Genomic DNA, 27222 nt, shown 5'->3' with positions numbered 1-27222 from the left:
CCTCAGACAATGTCTATCAAATAAATGAATTACATCTTTTGGAATGTGGGGTCTGTAAGAGCCTGGAACTTAACTTCTTGCTTGCTGATGTACTCTCAGTGCCTTTAAAATTTCCTGGCATATGTTAGGCACTCGACAAGTATTTCTTAAAGGAATCAATAATTCAATTAAGCAACACCCTCCTTAGAAAGCAGGCTCATAGGAGACCTTCAAGATGGCAGAGGACTAAGACGTGGAGATCACCTTCCTCCCCACAAATACATCAGAAATACATCTACACGTGGAACAACTCCTACAGAACACCTACTGAATGCTGGCAGAAGACCTCAGACTTCCCAAAAGGCAAGAAACTCCCCACGTACCTGGATAGGGCAAAAGAAAAAACAGAGACAAAAGAATAGGGACAGGACCTGCACCTCTGGGAGGGAGCTGAGAAGGAGGAAAAGTTTCCACACACTAGGAAGCTCCTTCACTGGCAGAGGTAGGGGGTCATCGGGGGGAAGCTTCGGAGCCACGGATGAGAATGCAGCAATAGGGCCTCAAAGGACAAAGTGGAGAGATTCCAACACAGGAGATAGGTGCCGAGCAGCACTCACCAGCCTGAGAGGCTTGTCTGCTCACCCACCAGGACAGGTGGGGGCTGGGAGCTGAGGCTCCGGCTTCGAAGGTCAGATCCCAGGGAGACGACTGAGGTTGGCTGTGTAAACACAGCCTGAAGGGGGCTAGTATGTCACAGCTAGCCGGGAGGGAGTCTGGGAAAAAGCCTGGAACTGCCTAACAGGCAAGAGACCATGGTTTCGGGGTGTGTTAGGAGAGCAGATTCAGAGCACTGCCTAAACAAGCTCCAGAGATGGGCATGACCTGCGGCTATTAGCACAGACACCAGAGATGGGCATGAAATGCTAAGGCTGCTGCTGCAGCCACCAAGAAGCCTGTGTGAAAGCACTGGTCACTATCCACACCTCCCCTCCCTGGAGCCTGTGCAGCCCACCACTGCCAGGGTCCCGTGATCCAGGGACAACTTCCCCGGGAGAACACACGGCACACCTCAGGCTGGTGCAACATCTCGCAGGCCTCTGCCGTCGCAGGCTCGTCCAGCATTCCGTACCCCTCCGTTCCACCCCTCCCCCCACCCCCGGCAGCCTGAGTGAGCCAGAGTCCTCTAATCAGCTGCTACTTTAACCCCGTCCTGTCTGAGTGAAGAACAGACACCCTCAGGTGGGGTCAAATCCAAAGCTGAACCCCAGGAGCTGCGACCAAAGAGAGAAGGGGAGATTTCACCCAGCAGCCTGAGGACCAGTGGATTAAATCTCTACAATCAACTTGATGGACCATGCATCTCTGGAATATCTGAATAGAAAATGATTAATCCCAAAATTGAGACACTGGATTTTGGGAGAAACTGTAGACTTGGGGTATGCTTTCTGCATCTAATTTGTTTCTGGGTTTTATGTTTATCTTAGTTTAGTATTTAGAGCTTATTATCATTGGTAGATTTGTTTATTGATTTGGTTGTTCACTTCCTTTTTGTTTATATATATATATATATATATACACACACACACACACATACATATATTTTTTTTTCCTTTTTCTCTTTTGTGTGTATGGGTATGTTTATTTGTGTGATTTTGTCTGTATAGCTTTGCTTTTACCACTTGTCCTAGGGTTCTGTCTGCCCCTTTTTTTGTTTCTTTGGGGGTTTTTTAGTATAGTTTTTAGCGCTTGTTATCACTAGTGGATTTGTTTTTTGGTTTGGCTGCTCTCTTCTTTCCTTTTTCCGTTTTTATTACTTTTTAATTTTTAATAATTTTTTATATTAATAACTATTTTATTTTATTCTTTCTTTCTTTCTTATCTTCACCCTTTTCTTCTGAGCTGTGTGGCTGACACAGTCTTCATGACAGGCCTGTGCCTCTGAGGTGGGAGAGCCAAGTTCAGAACACTGGTCCACCAGAGACCTCCCAGCCCCATGTAATATCAAGTGGTGAAAGCTCTCCCAGAGATATCCATCTCAATGCTAAGATCCAGCTCCACCCAATGACCAGCAAGTTACAGTGCTGCACACCCTATGGCAAACAACTAGCAAGACAGGAAGACAACCCGACACATTAGCAGAGAGGCTGCCTAAAATCATAATAAGGTGCAGACACCCCAAAACACACCACTGGACACGGTCCTCCCTACCAGACAGACAAGATGCAGCCTCATCCATCAGAACACAGGCACCATTCCGTTCCACCAGGAAGACTACACAACCCACTGCACCAACCTTAGACAATGGGGGCAGACACCAAAAACAATGGGAACTACAAACGTGCAGCCTGTGAAAAGGAGACCCCAAACACAGTAACATAAGCAAAATGAGAAGACAGAAAAACACACAGCAGATGAAGGAGCAAGATAAAAACCCACCAGACCAAATAAATGAAGAGGAAATAGGCAGTCTACCTGAAAAAGAATTCAGAGTAATGACAGTAAAGATGATCCAAAATCGTGGAAATAGAAAGGAAAAAATACAAGAAACGTTTAACAAGAACCTAGAAGAACCAAAGAGCAAACAAACAATGATGAACAACACAATAAATAAAATTAAAAATTGTCTAGAAGTAATTGATAGCAGAATAATTGAGGCAGAAGAATGGGTAAGTGACCTGGAAGATAAAATAGTGGAAATAACTACCACAAAGCAGAATAAAGAAAAAAGAATGAAAAGAATTGAGGACAGTCTCAGAGACTTCTAGGACATTAAAAGAACCAACATTCAAATTATAGGGGTCCGAGAAGAATAAAGGGAAAAAAAAGGGACTGAGAAAAAATTTTAAGACATTATAGTGAAAACGTCCCTAATAAGGGAAAGGAAATATTCAATCAAGTCCAGGAAGCAAAGAGAGTCCCATACAGAATAAATCCAAGGAGAAACATGCCAAAACACATATTAATCAAACTATCAAAAATTAAATACAAAGAAAAAATATTAAAAGCAGCAAGGGAAAAAACAATAACATACAAGGGTATCCCCATAAGGTTAACAGCAGATCTTTCAGCAGAAACTCTGCAGGCTAGAAGGGAGTGGCAGGACATACTTCAAGTGATGAAAGGGAAAATCCTACAATCAAGATTACTCTACCCAGCAAGGATCTCATTCAGATTCAATGGAGAAATTAAAACCTTTACAGACAAGCAAAAGCTAAGAGAACTCAGCACCTCCAAACCAGCTCTACAACAAATGCTAAAGGAATTTCTCTAAGAAGGAAACACAAGAGAAGAAAATGACCTACAAAAACAAACCCAAAACAATTAAGAAAAATAGTAATAGGAACATACATATCGATAACTACCTTAAATGTAAATGGATTAAATGCTCTAACCAAAAGACACAGACTGGCTGAATGGACTAAAAAAAGGGACCCATATATATGCTATCTACGAGATACCCAGTTCAGGGACACATACAGACTGAAAAAGAAATACTATGCAAATGGAAATAAAAACAAAGCTGCAGTAGCAATTCTCATATCAGACAAAATACACTTTAAAATAAAGACTATTACAAGAGACAAAGAATGATCTATATAATGATCAAGGGATCAATCCAAGAACAAGATATAACAATTGTAAATATTTATGCACCCAACACAGGAGCACCTCAATGCAGAAGGCAAATGCTAACAGCCATAAAAGGGGAAATCAACACTAGCACAATCATATTCGGGGACTTTAGCACCCCACTTTCACCAAAGGACAGATCATCCAAAATGAGAATAAATAAGGAAACACCAGCTTAAAATGATACATTAAACAAGATGGACTTAATTGATATTTACAGGACATTCCATCCAAAAAAAACAGAATACACATTCTTCTCAGATGTTCATGGAACATTCTCCAGAAGAGACCATACCTTAGGTCACAAATCAAGCCTTGGTATTTTTAAGAAAATTGAAGTCATATCAAGCATCTCTTCCGACCACAATGCTATGGGGCTAGTTATCAATTACAGGGAAAAAAAATGTAGAAAATACAAGCACATGGAGGCTAAACAATACACTACTTAATTACCAAGAGATCACTGAGGAAATCAAAGAGAAAAACAAAAACTACCTGGAAAAAAATGACAATGAAAACACGATGACCCAAACCTATGGGATGCAGCAAAAGCAGTTCTAAGAGGGAAGTTTATAGCAATACAATCCTACGTTAAGAAGCAAGAAATATCTCAAATAAACAACCTAACATTACACATAAAGCAATTAGAGAAAGAAGAACAAAAAATCCCAAAGTTTGCAGAAGGAAAGAAATCATAAAGATCATATTAGAAATAAATGAAAAAGAAATGAAGGAAACGATAGCAAAGATCAATAAAACTAAAAACTGTTTATTTGAGAAGATAAAAAAATTGATAAACCATTAGCCAGACTCATCAAGAAAAAAAAGGGAGATAACTCAAATCAACAGAATTACAAATAAAAAAGGAGAAGCAACCACTGACACTGTAGAAATACAAAGGATCATGAGAGATTACTACAAGCAACTCTATGCCAATAAAATGGACAACCTCGAAGAAACAGACAAATTCTTAGAAATGCACAACCTTCTGAGACTGAACCAGGAAGAAATAGAAAATATGAACAGACCAATCACAAACACTGAAACTTTGATTGAAACTTTTGATTCAAAATTGAAACTTTGATTAAAACTCTTCCAACAAACAAAAACCCAGGACCAGATGGCTTCACAGGTGAATTCTATCAAACATTTAGAGAAGAGCTAACACCTATCTTTCTGAAACTCTTCCAAAATATAGCAGAGGGAGGAACACTCCCAAACTCATTCTTCGAGGCCACCATCACACTGATACCAAAACAAGACAAAGATGTCACAAAGAAAGAAAACTACAGGCCAATATCACTGATGAACATAGATGCAAAAATCTTCAACAAAATACTAGCAAAGAGAATCCAACAGCACATTAAAAGGATCATACACCATGATCAAGTGGGGTTTATCCCAGGAATGCAAGGATTCTTCAATATATGCAAATCAATAAAGTGATATACCATATAAACAAATTGAAGGAGAAAAAACATATGATCATCTCAATCCATGCAGAAAAAGCTTTCAACAAAATTCAACACCCATTATTCATAAAAACCCTGCAGAAATTAGGCACAGAGGGAACCTTCATAATAAAGGCCATATATGACAAAGGCCATATATGACAAACCCACAGCCAACATCATTCGCAGTGGTGAAAAACTGAGATCATTTCCACTAAGATCAGAAAGAAGACAAGGTTGCCCAATGTCACCACTATTATTCAACATAGTTTTTGAAGTTTTCTTCACAGAGATCAGAGAAGAAAAAGAAATGAAAGGAATCCAAATTGGAAAAGAAGAAGTAAAGCTGTCACTGTTCGCAGATGACATGATACTATACATAGAGAATCCTAAAGATGCTACCAGAAAACTACTAGAGCTAATCAATGAATCTGGCAAAGTTGCAGGACACAAAATTAATGCACAGAAATCTCTAGCATTCCTATACACTAATCATGAAAAATCTGAAAGTGAATTTAAGAAAACACTCCCATTTACCACTGCAACAAGAACAATAAAATATCTAGGAATAAACCTACCTAAGGAGACAAAAGACCTGTATAGAGAAAATTATAAGACACTGATGAAAGAAATGAAAGATAATACAAATAGATGGAGAGTTATACCATGTGTTTTGATTGGAAGAATCAACACTGTGAAAATGACTCCACTACCCAAAGCAATGTACAGAGTCAATGCAATCCTTATCAAAATACCACTGGCATTTTTCACAGAACTAGAACAAAAAATTTCACAATTTGTTTGGAAACACAAAAGATCCCGTATAGCCAAAGCAATGTTGAGAAAGATAAAGGGACTGGAGAAATTAACCTCCCTGACTTCAGACTATACTGCAAAGCTACAGTAATCAAGACAGTATGGTACTGGCACAAAAAGAGAAATACAGATTAATGGACCAGGATAGAAACCCCAGAGATAAACCCGTGCTCATATGGTCACCTTATCTTTGATAAAGGAGGCAAAATATACAGTGGAGAAAACACAGCCTCTTCAATAAGTGGTGCTGGGAAAACCAGACAGCTACATGTAAAAGTATGAAATTAGAATACTCCCTAAAACCATACACAAAAATAAGCTCAAAATGGATTAAAGATCTAAATGTAAGGCCTGACACTATCAAACTCTTAGAGGAAAACATAGGCAGAACACTCTATGACATCAATCACAGCAAGATCCTTTTTGACCCACCTCATAAAGAAATGGAAATAAAAACTAAAATAAACAAAAGGGACCTAATGAAACTTAAAAGCTTTTTCACAGCAATGGAAACCATAAACAAGACCAAAAGACAGCCCTCAGAATGGGAGAAAATATTTGCAAATGAAGCAACTGACAAAGGATTAATCTCCAAAATTTACAAGCAGTTCATGCAGCTCAATATCAAAAAACAAACAACCCAATCCAAAAATGGGCAGAAAACCTAGACAGACATTTCTCCAAAGAACATATACAGACTGTTTATGTGTGCAAATACATAAATGAATGCTCAACATCATTAATCATTAGAGAAATGCACATCAAAACTACAGTGAGATATCAACTCACACCAGTCAGAATGGCCATCATGAAAAAACCTACAAACAATAAATGCTGGAGAGGGTGTGGAGAAAAGGGAACCCTCTTGCACTGTTGGTGGGGATGTAAATTTATACAGACACTATGGAGAACAGTCTGGAGGTTCCTTAAAAAAACTAAAAATAGAACTACCATGCGACCCAGCAATCCCACTACTGGGCATATACCCTGAGAAAACCAGAATTCAAAAAGAGTCATGTACCACAATGTTCACTGCCTGTCTATTTACAATAGCGAGGACATGGCAGCATCGTAAGGGTCCATCAACAGATGAATGGATAAAGAAGATGTGGCACATATATACAATGGAATATTACTCAGCCATAAAAAGAAATGAAATGGGTTTATTTGTAGTGAGGAGCATGGATCTACAGTCTGTCATACAGAGTGAAGTAAGTCAGAAAGAGAAAACAAACACCATATGCTAACACATATATATGGAATCTAAGGGGGAAAAAAAAAGGTCATGCGGAACCTAGGGGCAAAATGGGAATAAAGACACAGACCTACTAGAGAATGGACCTGAGGATATGGGGAGGGGGAAGGGTCAGCTGTGACAAAGTGAGAGAGTGGCATGGACATATATACACTACCAAACGTAAAATAGCTAGTGGGAAGCAGCCGCATAGCACAGGGAGATCAGCTCAGTGCTTTGTGACCACCTAAAGGGGTGAGATAGGGAGGGTGGGAGACGCAAGAGGCAAGAGATATGGGAACGTATGTATATTATAACTGATTCACTTTGTTATAATGCAGAAACTAACACACCCTTGTAAAGTAATTATACTCCAATAAAGACGTTAAAAGAAAAAAAGATTAAAGACCTAAATATAAGGCCAGGCACTATAAAACTCTTCGAGGAAAACATAGGCAGAACACTCCATGACATAAATCACAGCAAGATCCCTTATGACCCAGCTCCTAGAGCAATGGAAATAAAAACAAAGATAAGCAAAACGGGACCTAATGAAACTTAGAAGCTTTTGCACAGCAAAGTAAAACATAAAGGGGACGCGCTGACAACCCTCAGAATGGGAGAAAATGTTTGCAGATGAAGCAACTGACAAAGGATTAATCTCAAAAATTTACAAGCAGTTCATGCAGCTCAGTATCAAAAAAACAAACAGCCCAATCAGGGGCTATTCAGAAAGAAGCTGTCACTATTTTATAGCATCATTTTTTTTAGGCAGCAACACTGTCCTTGGCAAAAAAACAAAAAAGTCCTTTTCTTTTGTGTGTGTTTTTATTCCTGTCAGTGAGTACATAACATTTACAAAAATACACACCAGCAGCAGTCATTACTAAGGGCTATTAATTCTGTACCTAGGCAAACACTCTGCCACCAATAAATGCTAACAAATATGATGCAAATGACCGAACCAATACATACTGCTTAACACAAACTAGCTTATCCTTCAAATGAAGGACAGAAGACCTGGATGGACATTTCTCCAAAGAAGATATACGTATTGTCAACAAACACATGAAAGGATGCTCAACAGCGCTAATGGCTAGAGAGATGCAAATCGAGACTACAATGAGATATCACTTCACACCAATCAGATTGGCCACCATCAAAATATCTACAGACAATGGATCCTGGAGAGGGTGTGGAGAAAGGGGAAACCTCTTGCACTGTTGGTGGGAATGTGAATTGGTACGGCCACTGTTGAGAGCAGTGTGGAGGTTCCTTGGAAAACTAGACCTAAAGCTACCGTGCAACCCAGCAGTTCCACTGCTGGGCATGTACCTTGAGAAAACCATAATTCAAAAAGAGTCTTGTATCACAATGTTCATTGCAGCTTTATTTACAATAGCCAGGACATGGAAGCAACCTAAGTGTCCATCGACAGATGAATGGATAAAGAAGATGTGGCACATATATACAATGGAATATTACTTAGCCATAAAAAGAAATGAAATTGAGTTATTTGTAGTGAGGCTGATGGACCTAGAGTCTGTTATACAGAGTGAAGTAAGTAGTCAGAAAGAGGAAAACAAATACTGTATGCTAACACATATATATGCAATCTAAAAAAAAAAAAAAGTTTCTGAAGAACCTAGGGGCAGGACAGGAATAAAGACGCAGACATAGAGAATGGACTTGAGGATGGGGGGGGAAGGGTAAGCTGGGATAAAGTGAGAAAGTGGCATGGACATATATACACTACCAAATGTAAAACAGATAGCTAGTGGGAAGCAGCTGTGTAGCACAGGGAGATCGGCTCGGTGCTTTGTGTCCACCTAGAGGGGTGGCATAGGGAGGGTGGGAGGGAGACAAAAGAGAGAGGAGATATTGGGGTATATGTATAGACATAGCTGATTCACTTTGTTACACAGCAGAAACTAACACACAATTGTAGAGCAATTATACGCCAATAAAAATGTTACAAAAAAAAAAAAAGAAAGAAAGCAGGTTCATAGCTCTAACAGATACAATGACTAGTGGCTTTAAAGTAAAGTGTATCTCAACAGTTCTGGTTCAAATGTGAATTAGATGAAGATGACCAGTGCCAAAGTATATGTTGTTTGTTAAGCATGCCAATGTAAGAAACAATGACCTAATGCTTTTCTGTTATTTGGTATTATAGAGGCATGACTATAGCCTAACTGAATCTCAAATTTTGTGAGACATCTTGGGCTTCATTTTAAAAGAAATGAAAGACTTGTTAAACACTCAGTTAAAATGTATTTGCTTGACAGAAATCACCTCTAGAGGACGATTTAATCCTTAGTGCTTGACATGAAATTCCCGATTGTGTTCAGAGGTGAACAGGTGGTCTGTCAGAATATTAAGAATATATATATTTGCATAAACAGATGAAAAACATCTAAAGCTCTCAGAATTCTCACAATGTAAACAGGTTTTTTTGCCCGACCTCATGCTAAACATGTGGAATAATGTGCTCCTTTGAAAAAGAGAGCAGACTCTCATTCTTACTGTCACAAATTGGAAAATTGCTTTTATGTTAGATGGATGGTTGAATTTACCATGTGGGAACAGATCCTCCAGGTACTTGATCAATCACTTGTCCAAACAGGAAAACTGTAATCCTTTTCCTCCAAAACATGAATGCTCCAAAACAAAAGAGAGATTTTTATGGGACAAATAGAACTAATACATTGTGCCCTCATAGCAAATGTTCTCTGGTAAAAAGGAAGAAACATTTACAGTAAGCAGGAGGTACCTTGGAGGACTGTAAGGTTCGGTATTAATGTTCAGTTTATTTACTAGCAGAATAGATTCAGGCTCCTGCTTATGAGGAGAAATACACAAGGGGAAACTTTAATAATGTACATCCAGACTCTATGGCTTAATACATACGTCCCCTTTATTTATTTGTGCTCCAAATCTATCTTCAAAGAAATGGGAGTATGCTTGAAAGAAACCAAACAATCTCTAATAAAGGAGCAAGATTATGAAGTTACCTGGGGATCTGGCTAAGCATAAGGGGACTTTAAATATCAAAAGAAACTGTGATTTGATTCCTTTTTCTGATCCAATGTTGTCTAGGGAAGTCTAAAGAATTAAACAGTTTTGTGCTTTCCCAAACTTTTAAGTATCCATACTATATAGAGAGGACATTTCTTTCTTCCTTGAAGCTGAGTTTCTTAATTTTGTGTTTTTTAAAATAAGAGGGGATACTTCTGAGATAGGCTTGATAAATCTAGGTCTGTTTTATTGCTGTTTGGTTGGTTTTCTGGTTATGTTTCTTGATCCCCTCCAGCAAGGTTTCAAAACAACAGAAAATTACCGATTCAATAGGCAACGAGTTTAAATTCAAAGATAAGTTGGTTATTCATCAAGTCTTTTTTGTTGTGGCTGCATTATTCATTGGCCAACAATAGTTTAGGACTCAAGTTACAAACGTATCATGTGGAAAATACGATCAAAATCATCTCTGAAAGTTATGTTTCAAAACCTGACAAAAGAATGCCAGTACTCTGAAATTTCTCCAGATTACAAGAAATGAGCACTCAATACAGTATGCTCTAAAACACTTAAATGCAACATAATTGGCAGAATAGATATCTACACCAGCTTAATTAAACATTCAAGTTCCACTTTGCTTGTTTTTGGCAACTGAAAATTTCTGACATGAAGGAATATGCCAGGAGAGGTTAATAAATGTAATTCTGATAAACAATTTCTACTTCTCATACATTCAATTACAAATATGTTCTGCTTCTCTATCATGCACCCAGAACTTCTTACAAAGCACTAATAAAAGATGTGTAACTCCTTCATTCAAGATTTCAATTTGTAAATCTTTGAATAGAATTCAAGTGCCCCTCTAAGGGACTCCAGTCTCTTTATCTCTCTTAAGCATGATTATATTGATATATATGCAATTATGATAGCTACACACTGATATAAAATGAGTACATATGTATTTTCCTATTAAAATAATTAATTTCATCAAGTAATGATCACTAATGAATAGTAAATGAAAAGATTATATCTATGTTGGTAGCAAATTTTTTTTAGGAGTTATCACATTGTCAAACAACAGGATTTTTTAAAAAAATATCCTGGTGAGATGATAATTTTTGTGCCATAAAAGCAAAAATTGCACTGGACAAAATTAAATAGGAGAGCAACATTTTATTCAAGGCTATGCAATAGGGAAGAGAAACTAGAACTTAGTCTGAACTTAACTTCACTGAAATAAAAAATGAGAAAGTTTTTTTGTTGTTGTTTGTTTTTTTCCCGCTACGCGGGCCTCTCACTGTTGTGGCCTCTCCCGTTGCGGAGCACAGGCTCCGGACGCGCAGGCTCAGCGGCCATGGCTCACGGGTCCAGCCACTCTGTGGCATGTGGGATCTTCCCGGACCGGGGCACGAACCCGTGTCCCCTGCATCAGCAGGCGGACTCTCAACTGCACCACCAGGGAAGCCTGAGAAAGTTTTTAAGAGCTGAGGTCGACTGATGGAGGGGAGAGTTTCTAAGAGCTGGAGTGGGGGGAATCCCAGTCATGTGTGTTTTCTAACTGGCCTTACACAAAGCAACAATAAACTTTCTCTCACCCTCATGACAGGAGGTAGCAGTACAACTTGGAGTAAGGCAGCTACCCAAGTTACGATCCTACGCTCCCACAAAGACTGAGAAACAAGAACTATCTTCCTTGATGAGGACATTTGAAAGGGATGTCTCCCAGGTCCTTGAGAAAGCTGGTCCCGGGCTGAAAAACTGGCAAGAGGCTTTAAAAATTTTTATATCTCAAAAGGACAGTGAAAAAATATAGTAAGTTTTCTAAAATAAATGCTCTGAGGAAAGTGAAGGTAGGGCCCTCTGAGGTTAGACTTTCTGGATTCTTTAAGGGCCAAGGTGAGGGGGAGGCCTGGGGCCTAGAGGCAGAAAGAAGCCTGTCTAAAGTTTTGTCAAGCTGAGGGAAATGTCAAGGCCATCTTGATGAGTACTCAGTGCTAATAGAAACATTTAATAAATAAAAATATCAAATCAAATGTGTAACCAGCAGTAGAGGTAATGTGCCTCATTTTGTTACTGTCAAAGTGCAATTATCAATTTATCCCACGAAAAGCAGGCATTCTTTTTCCTTATGTTTATCTACCTTGCTCTAACTCTTTAGACAAGCAGTTGGCAATCTAAAGTCCACAGCCAAACTCAGCCCATAGATTCTGTTTTTAAAACAGAGTTTTATCAGAGCACAGCCATGCTATTTTGTTTACTTAGTATCTACAGCTGCTTATGCACTAGGAATGTAGAACTGAGTGGCTGTGACAGACACCATAGGACCCACAAAGCTGAAAATACTCTCTGGCCTTTACAAAAAAAAAAAAAATGCTGACCTCTGCTTCAGACAATTTTCAATGTGAGCAGGGGCTTTGTCCCACTGACTTATAAGTATGATGGGATCCAAATTCACCTGCAAGTCACTGGATACCAAAAAGCATCCAAAACTATTTTTTATTGTTATTGTTTACTTAAGTTAAAAAGGTAATAGAAAAATGAAAGTAATAAGTTGAAGGATCTATGATTCTTCTCTTTTAAACTACCATACATTTACCATTTTTTTCTGTATTAACATGGTTGTATTTCTCAGAATATCAGAAACACGGCGATGAAGAAATCCGACATCAGCTCACAGAGATATTTTGGAATAAATTTAACTTGATCCTTTCTTTTACTGGGATTCTTTCCCGAAGATTTTTTTGTTTTTGTGGGTTTTTTTAAACATAGTTCTCTTGGCAGTACAGTTCATTTACTTTAGACTATTAAATCATGGTTACATTTTAATTGTAATCAAATTTTATACTAGTTGCTCTGATGAGTTCTTATAGCCATTGACATAGGACAGAGCAGACAGCTGTCACAGACTTCATCATGGCTGCCCAGCTTCAAAATAGGTTGCCTCAAAAGGAATGAGCTCCCAGAGATCGGATGAAGATGGTGGAGGAGTAGGATATGGCGCTCACGTTCTCCCACAAATACATCAAAAATACATCTACACGTGGAACAATTCTCACAGAACATCTACTGAATGCTGGCAGAAGACCTCAGATTCCCAAAAGGGCAAGAAAATCTCCACATAACTGGGTAGGACAAAAGAAAAAAGGAAAAAAAAAAGAGAGAAAAAGGAGTCAGGACGGGCCCTGCACCCCAGAGAGGAAGCCGTGAAAGAGGGAAGGTTTGCGTACCCTGGGAAGTCCCCTCACTTGCAGGACAATCAGCCAGGACAGAGGGGGAGCTTTGGAGCCTCAGAGGAGAGCACAGTAACTGGTTTATGGAGGGCAAAGCAGAGAGAGACCTGCACAGATGGTAGGTGCCGCTGCCCTGCACTCTCCAGCCTGAGATGCTCATCTGCTGGGGCTGGCAGGGTCTGAGTGCTGAGGCTTGGGTTTTGGAGGTCAGGCCCTGGGTGAGGACTGTGATTGGCTTTGTGGAGACAGCTTGAGGGGGCTAGGGTGTGGTGTGACACAACTGAGGGAGTATGGGAAGAAGTCTGGGCCTGCCAGAGAGGCAAGGCACCATTGTCTGGGGGCACATGAGGAGAGGGGCAGGACCAAAATAGGAGCTTCCTTCTCCAGGAGAGTGCTCTCAGGTGGCAGGGCACTGCGTACACGAGCTCCAGGGGCAAGCGTGAGACACGGCTGCCATTTCAGACTAAAGAGGCGGGCGCGGACCACAGCTGCTGCCGAGGATCCCATGATTGGGCACCAACCGCTGCCCCCACCTTCCTGGGAGTGCACACAGGCCATGCACCTGCACACCCCCTATCAAGGGGATAACGGCCAGCACACACTGAGGAAAGCGATGGCAAGCATCCAAACCAAAAACAGCCCCTAAGTCAAAAAATATTAAATCCACACAAGCTATGCAGTGATGCTCCCATATATAAATAGCCCTCCAAGACTACAGTAGATAACTGTTTCTCTTAAACTCAGAGTAAGAGAAATATAAGCAAAATGAAGAAGCAAAGGAATGATTCCCACTTAAAAGACCAAGAGAATTCCCCTGAAAGAGCAAACAATGAAACAGACTTCTTCAGTCTAATAGACACAGAGTCCAAAAAGGAAGTAATGAAAATACTGAAGGAATTAAGAAAGGCTATTCACAGAAATGCAGATTGCTGTAAAAAGGAACTAGAAACTATAAAGAGGAGGCAAGAAAAATTAGAAAGTTCATTTGCCAAGATGAAAGCTGAGCTAAAGGCAATGAATAGCAGAATGAATAATGCAGAAGAAGAAATAAGTGATCTGGGAGATAAAATAATGAAAATTAGCCAATCAAAACAGCAGATTGAAAACCAAATTTAAAAAAATGAAAGCAATATAGGAGACCTATGGGATAATATAAAGCATGCCAATCTAGGTATAATAGGGATTCCAGAAGGAGAAGAAAGAGAAAAAAGGACTGAAAATGTATTTGAAGAAATTATGGCTGAAAACTTCCCAAACCTAAATAAGGAAACAGATATCCAGATATAGGAAGCATAGAGGGTCCCAAACAAGATGAACCCAAACAGACCTACACCAAGACATATTATAATAAAAATGGTAAAGTTAAAGATGAAGAGAGGATTCTAAAGGCAGCAAGATAAAAACAAAGTGTTAATTACAAGGGAACCCCCATAAGGCTATCAGCTGATTTCTCTACAGAAACTCTATAGGCTAGAAGGGAATGGCAAAATATACTCAAAGTCTTGAAAAAGAAAAATCTGCAACCTAGAATACTATACCAAGCAAGATTATCATTTAAAATAGGAGAAATAAAGAATTTCTAAGACAAGCAAGAACTAAAAGAATACAGGATACTAAACCTACCTTAAAAGAAATGTTGAAAGTTCTTCTCTAAATTGAAAAGAAACAAGCAGATATAGGAAGGAGGAAATCACAATTGGAAAGTAAATCACTTAAATTAGCCAGTATACAGATGATTAAAGAAAAAAAATAAAAACTACTGTGAAAGCAATGATAAACACATGGAACAGCAAAAGGATAAACATGAAGATGTAAAAAAGAACATCAAAATCATAAAATGTGTGGAAGGAGAGTAATAAAATGGAAAATGTAGATTTTTTTTTTTTTAAGAATGTGCATGTAGATTCTTTTTTTTGGAATGTGTTTGAGCCTATATGACTATCAGTCTAAAGCAAGCAGATATAGAAAGGGGTTAACATACTTGAAAAACAGGGCAGCCACAAATCAAAAACATAAAATAGATTCACAAAACCCCAAAAGAACACAAGCATAAAATTAAAGGAAATCATCAAACCACAGAAAGAAAAACAAAGGAACAAAGAAGAAGCACAGAATCAACTGGAAAACAAGGTTTAAAATGGCAATAAATACATATGTATCAATAACTATCTTAAATGTCAATGGGCTGAATGTTTCAATTAAAAGATATAGAGTGGCAGACTGGATAAAAAAACAAGAGCCTACAATATGCTGCCTACAAGAGACCCACCTTAGAGCAAAGGACACACATAGACTGAAAGTGAGGGGATGGAAAAAGATATTTCATGAAGATAGAAATGACAAGAAAGCAGGAGTTGCAATATTCATATCAGACTTTAAAACACAGGCCATAAAGAAAGATAAAGAAGGACACTATATAATGGTAAAAGGATCAATACAAGAAGAAGATTTTACACTCATCAATGTACATACACCTAATACAGGAGCACCCAGATACATAAAACAAATACTTTGAGAGTCCGCCTGCCGATGCAGGGGACACGGGTTCATGCCCCGGTCCGGGAAGATCCCACATGCCACAGAGCGGTTAGGCCCGTGAGCCATGGCTGCTAAGCCTGCGCATCCGGAGCCTGTGCTCCGCAATGGGAGAGGCCACAACGGTGAGAGGCCCACGTACTGCAAAAAGACAAAACAAAAATCAAAACAAAAAAATCCCGAATACTAACAGACATAAAGGGAGAAACTGATGGGAATACAACAATAGTAGGAGATGTTAACACCCCACTCACATCAATGAACAGATCTAGACAGAAAATCAATGAGGCAACAGGATCCTAAATGACACAATAGAACAGTTAGTCTTAATTGATATTTTCAGGACATTACATTAAAAAAAATACATATTCTTTTCAAGGGCACAGGGAACATTCTCTAGAATTAACCATGTACTAGGGCACAAAACTAACCTCAAAAAATTTGAGAGTATAGAAATTATTTCAAGCATCTTCCCTGACCACAATGGCCTGAAACTAGAAATCAACCACAGGAAAAGAAATGAGAAAAAAACGATCAAATGGAGAGTAAACAACATGCTACTAAAATACCAGTGGGTCAACTAGGAAATCAAAAAGGAAATTAAAAAGTACCTTGAGACAAATGACAATGAAAACACAACTACACAAAATCTACGGGATGCAGCAAAAGCAGTTTTTAGAGGGAAGTCCATAGTGATACATGTCTTGCTCAAAAAACAACAAAAATCTCAAATAAACAAGCTAACCTACCATCTAAAAGCACTAGAAAAAAAAGAACAGACAAAACCTAATGTCATCAGAAGGAAGGAAATAATAAAAATCAGGGTAGAAATAAATAAAATAGGGATTAAAAAATAGGAAAAAAATCAATTAAACCAAAAGATGGTTCTTTGAAATGGTAAAAAAAAAAGACAAACCTCTGGCCAGGATAATCAAGAAGATAAGAGAGAGAACCCAAATAAACAAAATAAGAAATGAAAAGAAGAGATCTCAACTGATACTGCAGAAATACAAAAAATCATAAGAGAATACTATGATCGATTATATGCCGAGAAATTTGACAACCTGGAAGAAATGGACAACTTCCTAGAAACATACAGCCCACCAAAATTGAATCAAGAAGAAATAGATAAGCTGAACAAACGGATCACTAGAAATAAATTAGAATCTGTAATTAAAACAAAACAAAACAAAACAAACTCCCTACAAACAAAAGCCCAGGACCAGATGGCTTCACAGGAGAATTCTACCTACCACACATACAAAGAACTTATTCCAATCCTCCTTAAACTCTTCCAAAAGATTGAAGAGGAGGGACCACTCTCAAAGACATTTTATGAAGCCACCATCACACTGATACCAAAACCAGACAAAGATACCACCAGAAAGGAAAATTACAGGCCAATATCTTTGATGACTATAGATGCAAAAATTCTCAACAAACTATTAGCAAATGAAGTCCAACAACACATAAAAAAGATCATACACCATGACCAAGTGGGATTCACCCCAAGTTCACAAGCATGGTTCAACATATGCAAATTAATCAATGTAATACACCACATTAGCAAAAGAAAAGTCAAAAACAACATGATCATCTCAATAGATGCAGAAAAATCATTTGACAAAATTCAATATCTATTCATGGTAAAAACTCTTACAAAAGTGGGTATAGAGGGAACATATCTCAACATAAAAAAACTATTTATGACAAACCCACAACCAATATAACACTCAATGGTGAAAAGCTGAAAGCCATCCTGCTAAAATCTGGGACAAGCCAAGGATGCCCACTCTCACCACTTCTATTCAATGTAGTATTGGAAGTCCTAGTCACAGCAATCAGACAAGAAAAAGAAATAAAAGGTATCCAAATTGGAAGGGAAGAGGTAAAATTGTCACTATATGCAGATGACATGACACTATATATAGAAAACCCTAATGATTCCACACAAAAACTACTAGATCTAATATATGAATTCAGCAAAGTGGCAGGATACAAGATTAACATTCAGAAATCAGTTGCATTTTTTTACACTAACAATGAAATATCAGAAAGGGAATGTAAAAAAAATAACTTTTAAAATCACACCATAAAAATAAAATGCCTAGGAATAAATCCTGACCAAGGAGGTGAAAGACTTGTATGCTGAGAATATTAAAACATTAATAAAGGAAATAAAGAGGATTCAAAGAAATGGAAGGATATCCCATGCTCTTGGATTGGAAGAATTAATATTGTTAAAATGGCAATACTACCCAAAGCAATCTACAGATTTAATGTGATCCCTATCAATATACCCATGATATTTTTCACAGGAGTAGAACAAATAATCCAAAAATTTATATGGAACTATAAAAGACCCAGAATTTCCAAAAGAAATCCTGAGGAAAAATAACAAAGCAGGAGGCATAACTCTCCCAGACTTCAGACAATACTACAAAGCTACAGTAATGAAAACAGTGTGGTATTGGTACAAAAACGGATAATGGGGGAAAAACGGATCAATGGGGGAAAAAAATGGAGAGCCCAGAAATAAACCCACACACCTATGGCCAATTTATCTTCAACAAAGGAGGCAAGAATATAAAATGGGAAAAAGACAGTCTCTTCAGCAATTGGTGCTGGGAAAGTTGGACAGATGCATGTAAATCAATGAAGTTAGAACACATCCTCACACCATGCTCAAAAATAAACTCAAAATGGCTTAAAGACTTATTTAACATAAGACATGACATGATAAACTCCTATAAGAGAGCACAGCAAAACATTCTCTGACATAAATCATACCATATTTTCATAGGTCTCCCAAGGCAATAGAAATAAAACCAAAAATAAACAAATGGGACCTAATCAAACTTACAAGCTTTTATGCAGCAAAGGAAACCATACAAAAAAATCAAAAAGACAACCTATGGAATGGGAGAAAATATTTGCAAATGATGCGATCAACAAGGGCTTAATCTCCAAAATACACAACACATATTGTATGCAGCTCATACAACACAACAACAAAAAAACAAACAACGCAATTGAAAAATGGGCAGAAGACCTTAATAGACATTTCTCCAAAGAAGACATACAGATGGCCAATAGGCACATGAAAAGATGCTCAACATCACTAATTATTAGAGAAATGCAAATCAAAGCTACAATGAGGTACCACCTCACACCAGTCAGAATGGCCATCATTAAAAAGTTTACAAATAACAAATGCTGGAGAGAGTATGGAGAAAAGGGAATGCTCCTACACTGTTGGTGGGAATGTAAGTTGGTGCAGCCACTGTGGAAAACAGCATGGAAGTTCCTCAGAAAACTAAAATCAGAACTACCATATGATCCAGCAATCCCATTCCTGGGCATATACCCAGACAAAACTACAATTCAAAAAGATACAAGCACCCCTATGTTCATAGCAGCAATGTTCACAATAGCCAAGACATGAAAACAACCTAAATGTCCACTGACAGATGAATGGATAAAGAAGATGTAGTATGTACATACAATGGAATACTAAAAAAGAATGAAATAATGCCATTTTCAGCAACATGGATGTAACTAGAGATTATAATACTAAGTGAAGTCAGAAAGAGAAAGACAAATACCATATAGTATCACTTATATGTGGAATCTAAAATATGGCACAAAAGAACCTACCTACAAAACAGAAACAGACTCACAGACATACAGAACAGACTTATGGTTGCCAAGGGGGAGTGGGAAAGGGAGAGGGGTCAACTGGGAGTCTGGGGTTAGTAGATGCCAACTATTACATTTAGAATGGATAAACAGCAAGGTCCTACTGTATAGCACAGAGAACTACATCCAATCTCCTGGGATAAACCATAATGGAAAAGAAGATAAAAAAGAATGGATATATGTGTATAACTGAGTCACTTTGCTATACAGCAGAAATTAGCACAACATTGTAAATCAACTACACTTCAATTAAAAGAAAAAGGAGTGAGCTCCCTGTTACTGCAGGTGAGCAAACAAAGGGATGATAACAACTAGTGAGGGATGCAAAAACAGGGTTTCCTGATTCAGAGGAAGTTTCAACTGGGTGACCTCTAAGTTCCTCTTCATACCTAAGAATCTGTAAGCCTTTGTTATTTAGCATGAGGACATTCTGTAAACTGAAAAAGCATACACTATCAGAAAATTTTAAAAAATCATTCTTACATATGATGTTCTGGAAATATGACTGTTGATTAAATTCTCTGAGCAATAAACCTTGAAGATTTTGGTCTAATATATCCATCAGGTTGGCTGAAAATGATTGAGTATCTGGGCCAGTATCTATTCTGTTCACATGAAAATATGATTTGATCTCTAATATGAAAAAATGGTCCTAATATATGTACATAGTTTACATATTATACATGCTTTATATCTGAACAGAATGCACTTATAAACTTAGACCAGGTTTCAAAAGATAAACTCTGGACAAGTAATATAACCCCATTCTAAATCCTTACTGAAACTCCTCAGTAAGGGGTGTGTTTCTGTATGGCTCACTTCTACACGATCACATTTACTGTAGTGTTTGGGTTCTATGGGTGGTCAATAAATCTTGGTTTCGCCAAAGTAGCAGCACTGAGATAAATATAGGAAGGAAGGATATAGTCTAAAGTTACGGTCAACACCATAAGGACTCTAGATGTGTCTCTGATGCTAACAGGCTCTGTAACCTTGGACGACTCACTTTAATCATCAGGCTTTAGTTTTCTCAGATATCAAGTAAGGCATTGGTTCTCTAACTTCAGAGTGTACGAGAATCACGTGTTGGGAATATTAAAACACAGATCGCTGGGCCTCCCCTTTAGAGTTTCTGACTCAATAGGTCTGAAGTAAGGTAGAAATTTTACAGAATAAGAATTGGGAAGATGATGGTAGTGAGTTACCAAATCCTTAATACTTTATAGCTGTAATAGAGAAAGTAGCCAGCATCCAATCAATTACATCCAAAATGTAACTGTCTTTTTAATCAAAATTTCATTTGATTTAGAAGAAGGGAAATGAACACTCTTTCTAGTCCCCCTTTGGATTTCAACAGAGATTTTGATAATGTAAATGTTCTATAATACTTACGTCATAGCTTGATAAATGGATTCAATCCCGTAACGCATGGCAAATTCATCAACTATTTCTTGGGAGGCATCATCAAAGAAAACCTTCCAGGCTTCATCCCCTTTGACCTCTGGGATTTTCACTCCACCATTAGATTTCACTTCAGTCAAGTAATGGAACAAATTCTAAAAGTAAGTGGTTTTCAAATGTTCAGTTTTCTCAGACTAGGCCAGATATATTTAACTGTAACTTTCAGTCAATTATACTTATAATTGCATATAATGTTTCATCAGCATCTATGAATAATAGAAATGTCTCAGATTTTCATTCTAACGTACCTCATCTTTATACAAATTCTGATTTTATTCCTGTCTAAGTTTATACGGAATCAATGATTTAAGTGTTTCAGATATACCAAATCATTTTAGAAGGAAGTAAATGTTTTTTCATGTAAACATTTCTACATTCCGGAACATCTTTTGCATTCATGGGCTCTGAGTAAATTATAAAGCTCTGGACGAATAATGTGTTTGGGCTATGTTAATACACCATCTAGGTATGCAAATAATACTAAAGGACTTTGGCTGCAAAATGGCATGAGTCATGACAATGAATTCAGGTTGAAAATAAATATTTTTAGAACTCTGAAATGAAAAAAATCACTACAAAGAATTCCTTTCTGCTTTGAAGAAGTTGAGAAACTGCTGCATGGAGGCAGCCTGGGTCACTGAAGGACCCTGTCTTGGATTTCACTTCTTTTTGTGTCTTGGACCAACAGAAGACTCCGAAAAACAAAGCATGATGCTGTGCCTGTGATCCGAAATTTCTACCCGCATTTTAAGGCCAGTGTTGGCTCCCCATCCTGCCAGTTCAAGGGATTTATTGGTCTAAAAACTGAACCACCTTTCTTGACGGATTATCACTGGCTATACTGGAGTCAGGAAAGTAAGGTTTGGTTCTCTATCTAATGACTGTATAATGTGTAAATGACTTAAATATTGTTCCTCATTTCCTTCTTTCGTAAAATGGAGGTGAAAATAATTACATATATACATTTTCATAGATATAGTTAGGAAAAATCATGTACAAAGGCAAAGATTCTCCCAGCTATCTTTTTCTTTCTTAGGAAGGTACTTCCTCTGTACCCTTTGAACATGGGAAAAGGCATATTCCTCAGCTTCACTTCATATTTTTTGATACATGGGATGTGTCATTTGGATCAGGGAAAAGCTCTGGTGACATGTCTAACTAAGCTCTCAGTTGCAAAGCATCCAATAATAAAAGCCCAAGATTATCTGTCTGTGCCTTTACACTGAGGCGCAAACGGGAACTGATGAATCTGCCCTTTTGACTCAAATTGGGTGGTCTCTACCTCTCTCTAAGCCAACCAGGCTCCTTCTATTGGGTAGTATATTCTCTACTATCCATGGATGGAAAACTCCATTCTGATACTCGCCACCCAGATGTGTTTGTGCAAAGGGTAGTTAAAATGGAGGAGGCTTCAGTATGTATAAAGCCCTCTGTTGTACTCAGAAAAAGAAAAGACAAAATTACTGCTAATTACATTAGCTCTCCAAAGCCATTGCTACAACGTCAGAATTTTTATATTTAATAGATAATACTAATTAAGTCTTCAACAAAATCTGAACACTTACTCAGAATTCTCACAAACTATCATGATTTGGATCCTCTCCTCCATTATTAAAGTACTATATATTTACAATGCTTCCAAAATATCATGACTTATTTCTTCAATGAATGATTTCTAATATTCTTCTTCCTCCCTGGAAGAACGGTAATTTAATTTGGTCTACTTGTTCATTATCACCTTATTGCCTCATTTATTAAAACCCGCCTCGTATGTTTGTTCTAAATCTCATTCAAAGACAACCAGCTCGGGCTTCCGTGGTGGCGCAGTGGTTGAGAGTCCACCTGCCGATGCAAGGGACACGGGTTCGTTCCCTGGTCCGGGAAGATCCCACATGCCGCGCAGTGGCGGGGCCCGTGAGCCATGGCCGCTGAGCCTGCGCGTCCGGAGCCTGTGCTCCGCAACGGGAGAGGCCACAGCAGTGAGAGGCCCGCGTACCGCAAGAAATAGAAAAAGACAACCAGGGGGTTGTCTTCAGGGGGTAATACATAGGCTATGGGATATCCTAGCACATCACTCGCTATAGTACAGAGTAAGAACTTCAGGGACAATTTTACAAACCTAATTCAATTCTATTTTTAAAACGAATATTTTGTTGCATGATCCATAAACAATACAATCTTTCCTAGGTTTTGTTATTAATACAATTCAATTTACTTACCTCATGTAAACATGTATATTGTAAATGATACGGAGCAACCTTCTCCTCTCCTTTTATTTCCACATTGATTTTCAATCGAATGGCCCCAGACACAGCTGATTTATCTGTCCGTTTCTCTGATAAAGCAAAAAATAACTGGTCAGTGATTTTTGACATCATGTTTCTTATACAAGTTCTCGAAAGCTTTAAAAAAGGGCTTATATTGCTAAAAGCCATTTTTCTAGATCAGGTCTGATTAACCATAATGATTCTGCTAAATACAATTTAAAATAATGTGCCTAATATGTCGCTGGGATTGTCAAACTGTGATATAAATATTTCAAATAGAAAAGCTCAATAAGAAGACCCTACCATTATGATATAAATTTCTGTGTACTAGATCAGTTTATACAATGAAATTAATTATTTGGGCAATTAAAAGCAAAATAACTAAAAGAAAAAATTAACGAGGAAAGTATTTTATCTAAAAGCCCCACTCTTTCTTTCTGTCCTTGAAAAAATGAGTCAAAGCTCTAACAAAAACATTTGTTATTAGGTTTGTCAGTGATTCATGAAGACCTATAGTCTACAGCCTGTGTTTACTTATGTGTTAGATTCACTCTTTCTTTGAATGGAATCTGTATGTAGCCAATTCAGTCTAATAATGTGTAAGTGTATGCACGTGTGTCTAATATGAACTGAGTAGTAGCTCTGAGAGAAAGAAAACCATAGTCACAAAATTCCTCCGGTGTGAATGTAGGTAGGAGACGTATGTCTGATACCTACTGCCCTGATGAAACACATAAAGGAGCAAGCTGACCCATCTCAAAAACAAAAGATAAAGAGAGAGAGTGACACAAAGTCAGCGGTGAAGACTTCTTCAATTGCCCCTTTTTCTAAGCATAACTGTATTTTTAGCCAAATAAGATACAGTTAAATCACATAGGCCACTTTCTTCTTGTGGAATGTCTGATGACTTTCATCGTTAATATTTAATAGTCATTGTGTTGTGAAGGTTCTTCCCTTAGGACTGCCAGGATCTTGAGAGTTTCTCCTATTGGCTGGGAGATAGTTGATTCTCAACAAATGCTGAAGTTCTCTGCTGAACCCAAGAGAAAGTCAAGTCCTGAGACCTTTCTGTCACAGACCTTTTCCTGGAATCACAGGGGAACATTTTAACTACCATCATCACATCTGCTTAGATGCCTAGGACTTTTGGCCAAGTCCTCCTTCCATGGTGGAACGGATTCTAAGTAATGAGGAAGGAAGAACATTGCACAAAGAATGAAAATATGGTACTAATGGGGATGGAACCCACTGTGGGATTTTATACAAAGCTAAGAACTGTTCTCTCTCCTTCTAAAGGTTAAACATCAGCAATGACAGCACAAAAGTAAGAATTGAGGATGAGCAGGCAAAGGTGTCCATGTTTGTTGCATCATGTTTTTCTTTCCATAGACTGAAGGACTGTTTCTGCACAAGAGCTGGGTGGCAGATTTTATTAAAAGCACATTCAAATTCTTTTGCAAACTAAATATACCCTTGTAAGTTTTGTCAAAAGAATAATTTGAGGAATTTCTGTTCTGAATTCTAACTCCCTCAATTCAAGAACATGTTAACTTATTGCAAAAAACAAAAACTCACGTAGGCAAGCCTCTTTAATTAAAATGCAACCTATGAGTATTGTGCAGAGTTAATGCCCTGAAGTTTACCCTTGCCTAATATCTCTGTTTTCATATATAAAGTTATTTAATAGTATAAACAAGATACAGGAGGATTATCATTACAAGTGAAGCAAAACCTCTATGCCAATAATGGAGAAGCACCAATTTTCTTTAAAGATTTCCTCAAAATAAAATATTTTTTGATAACGAGTTTTTAGTCTAGCTTGAATCATCTATGTTCAGATAAGTTATATATCTCTCCTTCTTTAAATTATTATATAATTCAGATATTCATTAATTTTGTGGCCTTACCCCTTTACTTTGCCAAATATTACATTACTTGAAGTACGTATGTTTTTAAAAAGTCAAAAGCACTCTTTAATTTGCTAAGATAAGTTGGTATCCTAAATGGAAACACTTCGTAATCCTGGGAGTATGTAAACCTTTCTTAGATTCACAACCAGACCTTAAAAATTTAATTAAAACATTTCAGATGATATGATAAAGCCATTTTGGATCATATCCTTTATAGAAAATGAGGTGATCCATATATATTTACTATTATTAAGTCAGCACTGAAGATTCTAGCTTATTATTCAATTGTAGTAAAAGTCAAATTAAAACTTATCTTTATTCAATTCTTGGTTCCATAATAAAATTCCATTTTAAAATCATGTCAATTAAACATATTCTCAATATCTTCATCATCAGAATAAGAAGTCCACATGTGTATCTGGCTTTGCCTGCTAAAGCCTACTTTTATATCATCTTTGCAAAATATCCAAAAGACACTTTTCCTTTATTGCCAAAATTCATTAAGGGACTAAAAGGAAATAACTCAGACATTATAAAGTCATAGGTTATTTATTTTCTACACATTTGGCAAGGTTTTTTGAAGCTATACTTTATGAATTAAAAATTCAGAATGGGATATTTTTCTCCTAAAAGACACCCAGTTGATTCCTAGAAAGACTTTTCTCTTTTTATCTCAAATTTACCAATATCTTTCAATAATACAGAGTTTGAATAATTATCACCTTAATTTCTAATGAAACTAAACTGCCTGAAGTCCATGAGAATGTTCGAGAAAAGCACTGGTTATTTTTACCTATATAGGAATATAATACCTTCCACAGATATTCTGGAATTTTATTTAACATTTTTCAAGTAGATATAAAGACAGTCACCTAAATTGTACCAGACATCCATTTCTCCACTCAGGGTCCTCACTTCTACAATTGTTTGTCCCAGAAAATCATCTGACTCCTTTTTGAAATGTTGCTTCACTCTGGATTTAATGTCATCATCTTCATCCCACACTCTGACTTTGATTCGATCTGTGGAGTTATGGCACTCACTGAAAACAGACGTGGATAAGTTAACAACCGTGATAACTTCTCTAAATGGCATCTGATGTTAGCAACTTGTTTTAAATCTATCTAAGCCAGAAAGGCATAGTATATTACATAGTAAATAAGATTTCCCACAGACTATTCCACCCATGGGATGTTGCAGGTATCAGGGATATTGAAAAAAAGTTGTGATAGTTAAGTAATATTAATAAGAGAAAATCCTACCCCATTCCATTCTATTTCCTTTAATTGAACTGGACGTAATCAAATATGGATCAGAAATCTTTGGGATATTTTCTCTAAGGTATATATCTTATTTGCAACAGTTATCTATGATAACATGTCCATGCTCAGAAAATTGTGTACCATAAAGATAACTTAATTGCAATGGGTGTTGAGGAAGTGGACATCACAGAGTCCTATTGATAAGCTAAAAATCCCAGTAAGCATGTAAGATATTGTTAAATCAAATCATCACATATGGATACCCAGCATCTTTAAACATTCTCCTTCCATTTTGGCTACATTTCTCCTTATGTTCCTCGTCTTCTCAAGACAAGCTAGATCAAATACATTCTTAGATTCCTTTGTAGTTATGGTCCAGATATTTGACCTGCATTCAAGGAAGATCTGAACTCAAATTGAGCAAAGCGAGCCAGTGACTGTATTGTGGGGTTTTGCTCTTTCGGCAACAATAGTGGTGGTCTTTTGTACTTTATTGTAGAGTCTCCAGTCCTGAGGGACAAAGTATTGATCAATGGTGGCAATGATGTTTTCTCCAAAGAAACCCCATGATATAATTGGACACTGTTTCTGCACAGTAGATTTAGAGGTGGGCATTTGGACCTCTCCAAAATCTCCTGAGTGACCTAAGAGTCTATGAAATAATTTTTTTTCTGTGTAAGCTAACTAGAGTAGACTCTGTTGTTTGCAACTAAGAATACTGATCAATGAA

General features: G+C 37.6%; 1 protein-coding gene across 4 annotated transcripts in view; it reads right to left on the bottom strand.

Moving 5' to 3' along the window:
• The window catches only part of UNC13C (unc-13 homolog C), a 615854-nt gene that overhangs the window by 309922 nt on the left and 278710 nt on the right, over positions 1-27222 (bottom strand). For all 4 annotated transcript variants that reach the window (XM_067747577.1, XM_067747567.1, XM_067747553.1 and 1 more), the window contains 3 exons: positions 26103-26272; positions 23273-23388; positions 20985-21148 (listed from right to left, as the gene is read on the bottom strand). In XM_067747577.1, coding sequence (XP_067603678.1) covers positions 20985-21148; positions 23273-23388; positions 26103-26272 — 450 coding nt within the window. The remainder of the gene's footprint in view (positions 1-20984; positions 21149-23272; positions 23389-26102; positions 26273-27222) is intronic.

Source organism: Pseudorca crassidens, chromosome 1 (genome assembly GCF_039906515.1).
Source record: "Pseudorca crassidens isolate mPseCra1 chromosome 1, mPseCra1.hap1, whole genome shotgun sequence".
NCBI lineage: Eukaryota > Metazoa > Chordata > Mammalia > Artiodactyla > Delphinidae > Pseudorca > Pseudorca crassidens.
Note: the sequence above shows the minus strand (reverse complement) of the source record. Positions and strands in the feature narration are given on the sequence as shown.